The 13,277-nt window shown below is 34.0% G+C and overlaps 1 protein-coding gene across 2 annotated transcripts; it reads left to right on the plus strand.

Annotated features, from left to right (window-relative positions):
- The first annotated feature begins 3,631 nt into the window (after nt 1-3,631).
- LOC130810393 (uncharacterized) lies at nt 3,632-9,070 on the plus strand. Of its 2 annotated transcripts, none has more exons than XM_057676435.1 (2): nt 3,632-3,934; nt 7,867-9,070. In XM_057676435.1, the coding sequence occupies exon 2, from the start codon at nt 7,886-7,888 to the stop codon at nt 8,681-8,683; it is 798 nt and encodes a 265-aa protein (XP_057532418.1). In that variant the 5' UTR covers nt 3,632-3,934; nt 7,867-7,885; the 3' UTR covers nt 8,684-9,070. The 2 variants fall into 2 exon arrangements, with proteins under 2 accessions (XP_057532418.1, XP_057532417.1); XM_057676434.1 differs by having other exon boundaries at nt 3,633-3,934; nt 7,307-9,070.
- The last annotated feature ends 4,207 nt before the right edge of the window (nt 9,071-13,277 follow it).

The raw sequence follows: 13,277 nt of genomic DNA on the forward strand, positions 1-13,277 counted from the left end.
CAGAAATATGTTAACTATAAATAAAACGCAAAATAAAAATTTTGCATAGGACTATGAATTTTTCAAGACGACTCTGCCACCACATATACCAGATGGTAGATTACCACCAACAATATAACCTTTTAGCTGTCTCTACGGCACCACCGTCAAAATTTTTTACAGCACCATGCCTTCACCAACAATATAAGAGTTTTAACTAGTATTAATCCAGCTTAAATTTCCAAAACATATAGTACATTATTTAATTATGTCTATATAGAACTCACTATGTTGTTTTGGGTTCACAAGGTTCTATTGTTTGATTAATCTCCATCTTAAGTTTTAGACTAAGAAATGCACTAATTCTTTTCTAGCCACCATTCCATAATCCATGATAACATTTCAAGGAAACTCTATATTCCTATTAGTATTTTATAATAATCATTTTAGTATTTAAATTTGGTTCATCACTTATTGCCATAAATTGTCTGTGTTTTTCCACATGTTTCATTTTATAATTCATTCATGCATTATATTCATCATGCATTAAACTCATCCAAATTTGTTATAAAGAGTTACAATTTTTTAATGTTCAACCTCTATGTACGTTAAATCTACTTTTTAAAGTAATCGGGCTATATATTATATCTTTGATTTAGTGTTGTGCAACATGGATGAATTAATATGAACCGCTGCTCTGATTAGCGACTTTGTTATTTAATATAAGTTTTATTATTCTTGATTTCAATTACTTAAATATTTTTAATTCAACTTAATTACTTTTTAATTTGGACATCTTTTGTTTTGATTTTCTTATTACTTTGTAAAAATTATATTTTTTTTTGGTATTCAACCAAGATTTTTGTTAATTAGTTTCTTTGATGTTAAATTTTTTAACAATATTATAGATGAAATTTTAAATGAGTATTTTCCTTTTTAATTATAGCAATGCTTTATCTAATTATTTTCATGACAAAAAAAAGAAAAAGTAAAAAAATCAAATAAAATATCAAAGATAAGTGTTGACAAAAAACTCAAACTTTAAATTTTTATTAGCAATCATCAATATTGAGATTTTATTCAAATTATAAAAAAATCAAACCACCTAATAATGTGAGTCTATTCCCACAATATTGCAAAATAAAAAAATAATTCCCACTTTGCTTAAAATGGGAAAGTAATTCCCACTTTACCGTCCACGTAGGATTATTTTGAAAATTTTTTTTTTTAATTTTTAATATAACCGCTACTTGAGGTAGCGGTTTTGTTTAGGGAATTGAAGAAAATCGCCAGATGAAATGGCGGTTTGGTAATTTTTTTATTTTAAAAAAAAAAAAAAATTTTGGGTAAACCGCCACTTGAAGTGGCGGTTTTATACCTGTACAAAATGGCAGTATCTGTTCTTTTTCTTCACTCATTTCATTTGCTTCCTTCCCTTCGTTGCTGTCGGTTATCTAAAAAAAAAAATTCTTCAATTCTCATTTACTTCATATTCACAATTCCTCTCATTTAACTAAATTAATCAACTACATTCTCATCTTCTCCTTCTTTACTTGTTCATATTCATCATCATTTAAGGTAATAACATAACCCTAATTCATTTCAATTTGCAAATTGAATATTTTGTTCATTATTGTTTTCAATTGAAGTTATAAATACATTGATTGTTTAATAAATTCTGGGCTTTCGGACCATCCATTAAGGGTTTTCCCCACTGTCGTCCCCTTATTTCTATAGATGGTACACATTTGTACGGAAAGTACAGAGGCACACTTATGATTGGTATGTCCATAGATGCAAATTCTCAGTTGTTCCCACTTGCCTTTGCCGTTGTGGAGGGAGAGAGCAACGACACATGGAGTTGGTTCTTGGATTGTATAAGGCATTATGTCACTAAGAGGGACGGCTTATGTGTTATATCTGATCGTCACAAGGGAATTTTGCATGCAATGAACAGAGTTGGAAAAGGTTGGGAAGAACCATATGCATTCCATCGGTTTTGTAAACGTCATCTAGCTTCAAACGTGCATAAGAAGTTTAAAAACATAGCGGTTAAGAACTTATTTGGAAAAGCTTCTAAACAGACAAAGATTCGGAAGTATAATTTCTACATGAATCGCCTTAAAGAGCTTAATGAGGACGCGTACAAGTACTTAGTGGATGGTTCTATTCCCGAGCGCCAATGGACTTTGATTCATGACGGTGGGCATCGATATGGAGTGAGAACTACAAACATGTCTGAAGCGTTCAACGGCGTTATGAAAGGGGCCAGGTCACTCCCAATCACTTCATTAGTTAGGATGACATTCTACCGGGTAAACGAATACTTTGCCACAAGGAGGGATTTAGGGAGAAGCAGATTAGATAGTGGACATGTGTATGCGAAGAAACCAAGTGATACGATTGATAAGAATGCTGAAAAAGCACGCTTTCATGATGTTAGGATATATGACACAGTGCGTGGGATATTCGAGGTCACCACTGGTTGTGGCAATAGGATAGCAGGAAAAGGTGAAAAATCCTACATGGTTGACCTCACAGCAACATCATGCACATGTCAGAAACCAACCATCTTCAAGTTACCGTGCTCACATGTTCTTGCAGTATGTCGAGCTCGTAACATATCGTACGATGCTTTTGTGGACCCTTCATTTCGCACTACAAAATACGTATCGACATATAAGAAGTCTTTCATGCCCGTTCCAGACATGTTCACTTGCGATCCTTGGAATGGTCCTACAGTTGTTCCAGATCCCTCAACGAAGCGTGCAAAGGGTCGTCCGCGATCAACTCGTATACGGAACGAAATGGATGCACCGTTGAAGCGTCCTCGTAACTCGTGTACCTTTTGTGGATGTAGTGGTCATAATAAGAAAACATGCCCTCGAAGGTCAACAAAGTATGTTTTTTTTTAAATTTTGTAACAACATGTTCAATCTGATAATATTTAAATGATTTTAATAACACTTATGTATGTTTCAGCGATCATGGCGATGCCGGGCCCAGTAGCGGAGGTTGACGAGTTCACACCATCTCATCGACCGGTGTGCAAAACAAAAGGGGTCGGGGGTTGTAGTTTAACAAGCTTTGTATATTCTTATACGACTTGAACTTCTTGTATGAGTTTCCATAATTGTAATATATCTTTGCATTAGTTTCATAATTATTTTTTTTCAAAACAATCCGGTTCGTAATTGATTATTATGTAATAGATGGTATTGAACTAGTTTAATGCATGTTGCGTTCACTATTTTAAAAGGAAAGAAAAAAAAAACTTAAGGCAAAGAAAAAAAAAAAAAAAGTCACAAGCAAACCGCCACATGAAGTGGCGGTTTACCTGGACCAAACCGCCACTTCAGATGGCGTTTTTGTGGTTAAGGCAAACCGCCACTTCAGATGGCGGTTTTATCTGAAAAAAAAAATTAAATTTTCCACGTGGACGATATTGTGGGAAATACTTTCCCAAATAATGCAAAGTGGGAATTATTTTTTTATTTTGCAATATTTTGGAAATAGACTCTAATAATGTTGATTGTTACAACTTGCAAGTTACAATAATATCCCATTTGACTATTATCCTATACAATGGCGGATCTACCTACGGGCCCCCCGGGCACGTGCCCCACGTAATTTTAAAAAAAAATCGAAAACAGGGGCTTGTTAGTTCAGTCTCATTTACTCAATTACTCCCTCTCTGGCTCTCAGCTCTCTTTCACTCTAAACCTAAAAACTCTACACAAACTCTTCCTCCACTGTCGCTGCCGCACTCCCGCCCCACGCCACCGCAGGCTGCTGCTCCATCACAGGCGCCTTCCGCCGCTGCTGCCTGGTGCTTTGACGTTATCGGTACTGCTGTGGGTTGCTCGAAGCCTAGATTCGAACACAGTCGAACTCGAAGAGTCGAAGGTTTTCAAACCCTAATCCCTAAAAATGGAAATTTTTGATTTTGTTTAAGGTATTTTCACTCTTTTATCCTAAACCCTAATATTAATCTTGTTCTAATCTTTAATCTTAGTGTTAATCTTAAATTCTTATTCTCGTTGACTTGTTTTAACATTTATTTTTAAATCTTGATTTTTTAATTTTGTTAGAATGTTGTTTCTTGATTTTTTTTTGTTTATGCTGTTTGACTGATTGAAAATTTGTTAAATGTTAAATTGTTAATGTGTTTGTAATTTGAATAGATGATAGAGTAGGAGTAGGATTGTTAATCAAATAACCCTGGTTCGGTGGTTCCTATTTCACATTCATTAACAAAAACTTAAAAAATCAAAATTTTGATTTTTTAAGGTATTTTTACTCTCAATCTTAGTCTTAATGTTCTAATCTTTAATCTTAATCTTGAGGCTTGATGTTGTACTTTTAAATCTTAATCTTAATCTTGATTCTTGAATTTTGTTAGTGTTTTTTCTTTTTTTTTTTTTTTTGTTATTTGAATAATTGAATATTTGTAGTGTGTTTACTAAACTTGAATAATTGATTTTGTTTGATTTTTTTGTTTATCTTCTTTGAATAATTGAATAATTAAATAATTGTGAATGTGCTTGAATGTTCTTACTGGTTTTATGAGATGATAAAGGGTAAATTATTTCCCAATGCAATGTTCGTGGTTGAGGGAAGTTTCAACTTTTTATTTTTCAATGTTAATTGTTGTATGGTCATTGAAGTAGGAAAAATCACTGTTTGCTCTGTTAAATAAATTTAATTATTATGTTAGGTATGAAAGATTAAGGACTAATGATGGGTTTAGATTTTTCTTTCAAAAAAATGATGGGTTTAGATTTGGTTGAAGTTCCAAGAATGCTGAATTGTAGTAAAACAATGAACATACAACACTGTGTTTATCTAGTACTGTTAAGATGATGTTCTGTCAATGGTTTCAAAGGTAATTGTTGAATGATAGTTTAGTTACCTTTTTAGAGAAGAATTTGTTTCTCAATGTTAGTATTGATGCTACTGTACATAGATTCCAAAATATGAAAACTAGGCGAAAGCAATTGTAGATTGTTTGTTACTTTATATTGTATTCTGTTGGACTATGTTTTCATTGTAAATTTGAACCATTGTAGTTCCTTCGTTACCTTTTATATTACTTTGGCTTTCTCTTGGGATCATTGCGCTTCTACAAGTCATTTTGTCGAAATAAAAAATATTTTAGTTGTTAATTTTACAAATGAACCTTTGTCGAAATCCCGTCCATTTGTTGGTGCCTCAGGGGACTCTGAACCCTAGATCCGCCACTGACCCTATATAAATAGCATATTGCATCCGACAGATCCAAAAGGTACCCATAAATAGGAATTTTCTATTTATGCTTTCCCTTTCCTCATCAACAAGATAAACATTCTCCTAATATTCAAGTACAAGACAGAAACCCCAAACCCTAGATTTTTCCTTTAATGACTCCATTGACAATGCATTTTTTTGTGAAGATTTTCGCTGCTATGCTCTTATTTCTTTCTCATCCTTTCAAATCGATCTTGGTGAGGTTTGTTCTCTTATTTTCCCCCTTTTTTTCAATTAAATTGGGGTTTCTTTTTGGTGATGCTATACCTAATTTATGCGAAAGATTCTGGTTGCGAAAATTGAATCACTGATTCTTGTTGCGCTTGATTGCTGAACTTATTTGTTTTTGATTATGTTAGTAGGTTTTTGTTTTTTGTTTTTTGTGTGTGTTGTTATGATGTTGAAATCTTATTGATGATTGCTTCGATTTATCAATGAAAGAGCTTGTTTTCTTTCAGTTTATTTTTAACAAGCTATATAGTTATTTATAGCTAAAATAGGCCCTTCAATTCCAGATATATTACCTGAAGTTTGTGAATGTGATGGACTAGCAATGCTTTTGGATAGCATATTTGATGAATTTAAGTTATTGATAATTCTTTGTTTGTATTTGTTCAACTGAAGAAAAACGGAAGGATCTTTCCCTGGATTGGATCGTTGTAACACTTATTTACTTGTGATTTTTAAGTCATTATCTGTAGTTATTGTTGGCTCATTTATATCTATGCTGTTTGGTTTCATGTACCTTCCCTTATATCTAATCTGTGGTTGATACTCGATTGTGTGGGTATTTTGTTTTTAGGGTATTGGGAGGGGGTTGGTTGGTTATGGCTATACATTATTACAAAATTAAAAGATTAATTTTATGCAAACCTATCCTGATGTTTTGATCTCTAACTTACAATATATACAATATAAGTACTCCCAAGAATTTCGTTGGCATGGTAATACATCCACTTTTACATGGAGATAACTTAGATGTGTGTTATCCCAATAAGAATATTTGCCTTGTATTAATATCCGGTTCTCTGCAAAGATAAATTAAATTCCCTGTTACCATTTACAAAGAGTTCATTTCATTGGTATTCCTCATGTTGTCTAGTTGATTAGAGAATGATTCTGCATACTCTTTCCTTTGTTTATTTGGTTGGAAATATGTTTTTTGTTTGGTTATTTGTAGACAAATATGCAAACTGTCCTGAGAAAAATAAATAATATGACAATCGACATTGGGTATGTTATAAGTTACTTAAATTGTTCAATTAACCTAGCTTTTCTTCTCTTGAGCCTCATGACTCAATGAATAACAGTCATTTAGTTATTTTATGAATTTATTTGGTGAAGCACTTGTCTTATGTTTGGTCTGTGCTGGCATCTAGTTGTCTTGGTCTTGCTCCGGCTCCCATGAGTTTTTTAATTTGCAAAACAAAAGGGATGCACCAGAGGCTCTAGCTTCAAGCCTTGAATCTGTTGCAGGTTTTGATTGCTTCATCTGCATCCATATTTCTCTTTAACCTAGGTTGTATTACTTTTTTGAATGGTGTATTAGGATGTTATTTGTGCTATGTTTGTTTGATTTTAGTATTTAACTGCTCGGTGCATTTTAGGATAGTTGTTGATGGAGTCACACATCGCTTCAATTGGTTGTGCATTTGTGTTTTTAAGCTTGTGGATTATATTTACCATCCTCTTAATAAAGACCATAAATAAGTTGAAGCTATAACTAATATGAAGTACCTTAGCTAAGCAAATCTTAGGACTTATCAATTACTAATTTTGCTTAACCAATAATGTTAAAGTAAATCGCTTGTTTTTGGATGCCTTTCTGCCTGATGCATATTAATATTATTAACCTTTTGATGATGATTCAATCTCTAGATAATTGCTGAGGTCTACTTACTTGCATGTTTTGGGACAATTCTCACCGTTGATTATTCTTTTTCTCTCTATTCTCTTTGTGACCTGAAATTTGTTGATTGTACTTTAAATTTTTGATATTTTCTAAATTTAAAATTTTATGCATTCTTATTCTTATTGGCAGATTGTGATAGAATTAACTATTCAATACCTCAAGCTGAAGGAATATGCTACCTTTGGAGAGAATATAAGCTGCTGAGTAACTTGTCTACCTCTAGTGAGAAATTGACACCTTATTTCTAATAACAAGGATCTTGAACAGACACTAGTTCTGTTGTATTTGGGTGTTTACTTTTCCCGAGGGGGGGTCGAAGAGCATCGGAACACAATGCGTTCGGTGCTCACTATATTTCCTATTGTCCCTTCCATTCTGTTGGCTACTTCTTTGCATAGTTTTTTATGTTCCCATCGTTTGAAACATCTTGAAAAAAGTGATCGGCGTGGTAATCTTAGTTAACATTAGGCTTATTCTGTGATTCACTATTTTGTCCACTTTTGTCTTCCTTTCCTTGTGTTTTTGGTTTCCCCCTGTTTCTTGCTGAAATCTTAGAGATAAATCGGGATTACTCACTGGGAGGTGTTTGATCTGCATTTTCATCGTTACAATAGTCTTAGAAGATTTTTTCTACTTCTATTTTAGGCCAATTCTGTGTTTTCTTTGCTATACGAACTTTGTGTTTTCAGTTCCCTGGCTCTTATTCCGATGGACATTGTTCATGTTGACGGTAGTGCTACAGATGAACAGTCTTTTGCCGTGAAGAAGCAGCATGCTTGCCGTGTTACTGGAATTGAAACTATAGAGGAACTTCAAAATGCACTTCATGATACTCTAGCAGTGAATAATGAGAACCTGGAAATCAGCAGCAAGCTACCTTCAGATTATGGCAGTAGCAGTCTGGAGGATGAAAGCACAGGATCAGGTGACAGTAACCTAGATCCGGAAGGCTCTAATGCATCATCTTGTAAGTGCTTGCACAAGAGCGCTACTTTCCCTATTGCGGTTAAAGAGGAAAATGCACCTGAATCTCAGCCAGAAAATAAGTCTTGTACGCGCTCTCAGTCTCTTCCGACTGCAAACAAGCTCGTCTCTGCTATGAAAGGTGGCCGAGAGAAGGAAGGTGTTTCTCCTAGGAAGCTGAGTGTATCTTGGGCACCTGATGTGTATGATCCTGTACCAACTTCCTTATCTCACTATCCAAAGAAAAAGTCTCGGCTTCAGTTAAAGAGCAACAAGAAACATGGAAAGAGCAAGCAGAAGAGTAAGAATGCACGTGGGGGAGCAAGTGCATCGAAAGATAAGAAACAACACCGCAACATGGGCGGAAATTCTGATAAGTGTTTGGACTCCTTTTCGGATGCCAATAGGGTACCACCATCAAACAAGTTTGCTGCTTTCACTCTGTTGGATTTTGATGATGGTATTGAAATCGGTAGCCCTAATTCCAGCTGCGCGAGCAACTTTCTGGAACAATCTGATGGTACCATGCATTGTGTTTGCTGAGCTGATGCTATGTAAGCCGGTCAAGTGGTTTTACCAGGATTTTGCTACCGAGTTTGGCATTTTCTACTGCTGTAGATAAATAAGGAGTTGAGACATTTTCTGAGGCTTTTCTATGGTATTTGTTTAGCTACTAAGCTGTTTTGCTCTCTTTAAAAGGCACTTCTTGATTGAAGTAGTGAACTGTGTGCGTTGGTTGACAATTAAAAATGGGGTAGTTAATATTATCCAGGTTAAGCTACGTCAATATAATGTGTGATGTGTTGTGTTGTGTTAGTACATGCAAAAACAAATATCATGTATTGTTTTAGATTTCTGCAGCCGTCTTATATTTAAAATATGGAGACTGGTGGAGAAGCTTTGCTATCCTACTCTGGTTTTATGGTCTTTGTATGATGGCCTCTTGTCTTAGGAGTTGCATGTTGAAAATATATTGACGAATAATCTTTTATGAAAAATGTTTTATAAATGTACTGCACACCACTAACATTTGTTAGTAACTGACTATCAAGGTTAGAATCGGGATCTACCTTGGATCGATAAGGGGCAGGACCAAAATTGATAGAATTAGATCATAACAATAAAATAATATTTTTACTATTTAAAAGATTCTATTTTTTTAATTCCCGTGAACATTCCTTATGGGAACTTCATTAAGAAACGAAGGGAGTATTTATTTTTTATCTTTACGCTTTTTGCAGTTTTGAAAAGAACTATAGTCTACGATGAAGTTTTGTCTTTTACACTAAGTCATGCACACACGTGCATACAACGTTGTTGTCAGATTTCTTGGATGGAGTATTTAATTTCTTATCGGGGTTCAAGGACAAGCCAAAGATGTTAAAAAAACATTTGTTGTTATGTTGTAGTTTGGCTGGTTTGGCAAGCACTGGATCCGATTTATAGCGTCAAAATGGGTCACCAAGAATGCAATTATACCAAGTTGAAACCTTAAAGGCTTCATCTTAAGCAATCCCCTGAAACCAATATTGCTTGATTTGCTCTTTTCCATTTACGAGAAATAAATGGGGTTTACAATTCGTGTAGATTTTTTTATCGATGCTTCAGAAAAATAAAAATTGCAAATGTATAAGAAAATATCATATAATCAACGTAACAAATACATAAAATTTGTTAACATCAAATGAATAATACTATAAATCCTAAAACAGAATATTATATAATCAACAACATAATGCCCCCAAGCTAGCCACCACCAATACCTTTTTTTATGATAAGCCCACATTGCGTAGGGTGCGATTCATTCAATATCGTCAACCCTACACCTGATCTCTAGTGATCCCCAATGGGCGTATAGTTAGTCTTCCTCCCATCCCTGAGACCTTGTTTGATGTGAGGGACGATGACACAGTTGAAATGCTGTGCATCCGCACCCTCGCATATTCCCTTTAGCACCCTATTGAGCAAGCCCCTGTGTCTGCTCGTAATTGTATAGACTAAGACGAGGAGAAGGAAGGCTATGTTCTCTCCGAGGAGCACGTTTACAGTAATCCTAGTCTCGCTGTAGATTCCGGTCATAACTAGTATCAACCGTACGATGAGAGGTTCTCCAACATGGAGATCAAGTTTGGAGAGATGGATGGTCTACTTGATTGTTTAGACGACAATCTGCAGACATTTCAGGATTCGTATGATGGAGACATGTATAACCTTGAAACACGTCTCCAATCTATGTGGATTGCGCAACAGGCCCAAATAGATTATTATTCTGGGCAGCCTTATGTCGACCCTCGAGCAGCAACAAGGGGGATGAAAGACATAATAGAGACAAACCTATAGGTATCAGCAGATTTCCTATAAACAATCTAGGAAAATCTTCAGGGAACTATTAGCATATCATTTCTAAGAGTATAGAGGTTATTAAGAAAAGATAGTACACAAAAAGGGGGAAAGCTTCCTAAAGAATTATATGATACAAGAAATTTCTACACGATAATCACCAGACTCAACTTGTTTCGTTAGACAATCTAGTAGGGTATAATGCACTTCAATCTTGATAGTGACAAACAATCAAAATTTTGCAATAGCAAACAACATAAGGTCATGACTCATGACTAGAAGAGTCAACATATGTCAGAAACATAAAACTCGGATCCAGAATAGTGAACAAAGTTGAAATCAGCCAAATCTTATAAGAAACTATATTGATTCACTAAACCCAATCACATTATGAGAATTTGGCACATTATGAGAAACAAAGACCATCCGATATTGATTTTAAACTAAATTAACCAGATTCCAGTCAACTTTTAAAACCAAACTAGACAAGATGGAAATCCAGATCATTATTTACCAACACTACAGTTGTATTCAAGTCTATTATGACAATATAACCTAACTATCTCATTGAAAAATTGATTCACTGTATAGAGAACACATAAGACCAGCTTATCCCATAAAAATGCAAAACAATGTAGCATCTCTGGATATTAAAATCCAAGTTTGGGAACTAGTTAAAAATTTTAACCAAGAACTCAAATCTTTGCCCCACTGTAAGTTAAGGGAACCTTTTTATCGATGATTATCATCAAAAGTTTCCATGTCAACAATAGAAAAAAGGCGGAACATTTTTTAATGAGAGCATAACACATGTACCAAGTCGTTTTTTCATTAGCATATTTGATCGATGATTATTGATTATTATTGATGATTAATTAAAAACAACTGCCCATGTAGAGGGGGAAGAAAATAGTTTCTCATTTAAGAGTCATTTTATACAACACATTTCAGTATCTCCTTCATTAAGCCATAACCTCCTCAATTTTACTTGCTCATCCATAATCCTTGAACTTGGATGCTCATTCCTTTATCTTCCATTTCAAGGTAGATTCCTTGACCTTTTTAAGTGTGATTTTAATGTTTCTTTTTCATTTCATTTCCTTATTTGCCATTGTTTTTTTCTACATGTTTTCTTCCTAAATCGCCATATTCATTCTATGTTTTTTTGTTGAGTGAATGCTTTCCCAATTTTACAATTGTTAAAGAAACTACGTTTGTTGGAGCTAATTTTAGGTAAGTATATATCTCTTAGTTTTCATCTTTTAATTTTACTATTTTACTAAATTTTGAAGTTTATCCATCATGTACTGAATTGAATCTGGCATTTAAAGTAGTTTCGGCTCTAAATTCTATGTTTTGTAAGATTTGTTTTGACACATTTTGGAGTTTGTTACTACCCTGTAAAAATGAGTTTTTATGCTCTACAATTATCAGTTCTTTGAGTGGATATGATTCCAATTAGAATGGTTAGGTTTGGTGTTCAATAGAGAGCCTAATAAGGTAGTACTTCACTTGGACCCATATGTTGAAGATTCATAGAATAATGTTATATTGTTAGTAACTTCACTTGGAACCTATCAAAATCAATTATGTACCTACCCTAGACTCGGCTCATATTTGGGTCTACCTGGACCTGACCCATGCTCATCCCTAGTGATCATCCCTCATTGTCACCTTGACATAGCATGTTAATTTTATCTAAATGTTTAGCAGAAGACTAGATGAAGTCAGTAACAAAGCTTGTTGTGCTTCTAGCGTGTTCACTTTGGTTCCCGAAAGCTTCCTCTTTTTGATATAACTTTAAAGAAAGATTATCATAAGGACTTCACATGCTCCCACATAGTCGCTAATGCCTCATCATCATCCTTAATAGTTAATAGGATATATTAAAAGTATTCCATTCACCCCATATTTAAAACTCAAATTCATACTCCTAGTTGTTGAGTCAATCCCAATTCTTGAACATATATGAAGTTTACTTTATCCAAGGCCATGTACAAATTGCAAACAAACAATTTACGTTCCCCACCAACATAATTAACATTTGTTCAAATATGTTTGTTCCAATTACATTACATAATCACGCGAAAAATGATCATTTTCTATGAATTAGACATAACTCCAATCACAGTCGAATCCACAATTTTATAATCACAATCAAATCCACGATCAATAGCATATTACAAGGACAAACCACAATCAAATAGAAATTCTAAACGATTTATAAACCCTAAGTAAACTGACCCTAAATCGAAAGTGCAAATAAAAAACAAATAAGATACATTTATCCATCAAAACATTACCTTGTGTTGAATTGAGGAGGATATAAATGATATGACAATTTTCAATTGAAGAAGATTTGTCTGAACATGACTTACAAATGAAGGAAAAAAAATAGGGTTTAGTCTTAAAATCAAGAAAAAAAAATAATATTAATAAAGTATTTTTGCGAATTACAGCTTTATTATTTTTTTTTTCGAATTATGGCCACCAAAGTATCAATGTCTACGGCTTTCGAATTAAATCACAGAATTTTGATCACCAAAATGATTTGAATCTTGTGTTTTGGCTCGTAGACTTTGATACTTTTGTGGACGTGATTCGGAAAAAATTTTAAGTCGCAAATAATTAAAAAAAAGGAATAACTTTTACCTTTAATTAATTCAAGTTTAACCTGTGACGCTTTAGTTTTGTAGATTGAAAAGAAATAGGGGAGATTTGAGAGCTTGTAGGTGTTTTGATGGAATTTGATAGAAGGAAAGTATTTTTTTTACGGCTATTCAATTATTGGGAAGAG

The sequence above is a fragment of the Amaranthus tricolor genome, chromosome 4 (assembly GCF_026212465.1).
Source record: "Amaranthus tricolor cultivar Red isolate AtriRed21 chromosome 4, ASM2621246v1, whole genome shotgun sequence".
NCBI classification, from domain to species: domain Eukaryota; kingdom Viridiplantae; phylum Streptophyta; class Magnoliopsida; order Caryophyllales; family Amaranthaceae; genus Amaranthus; species Amaranthus tricolor.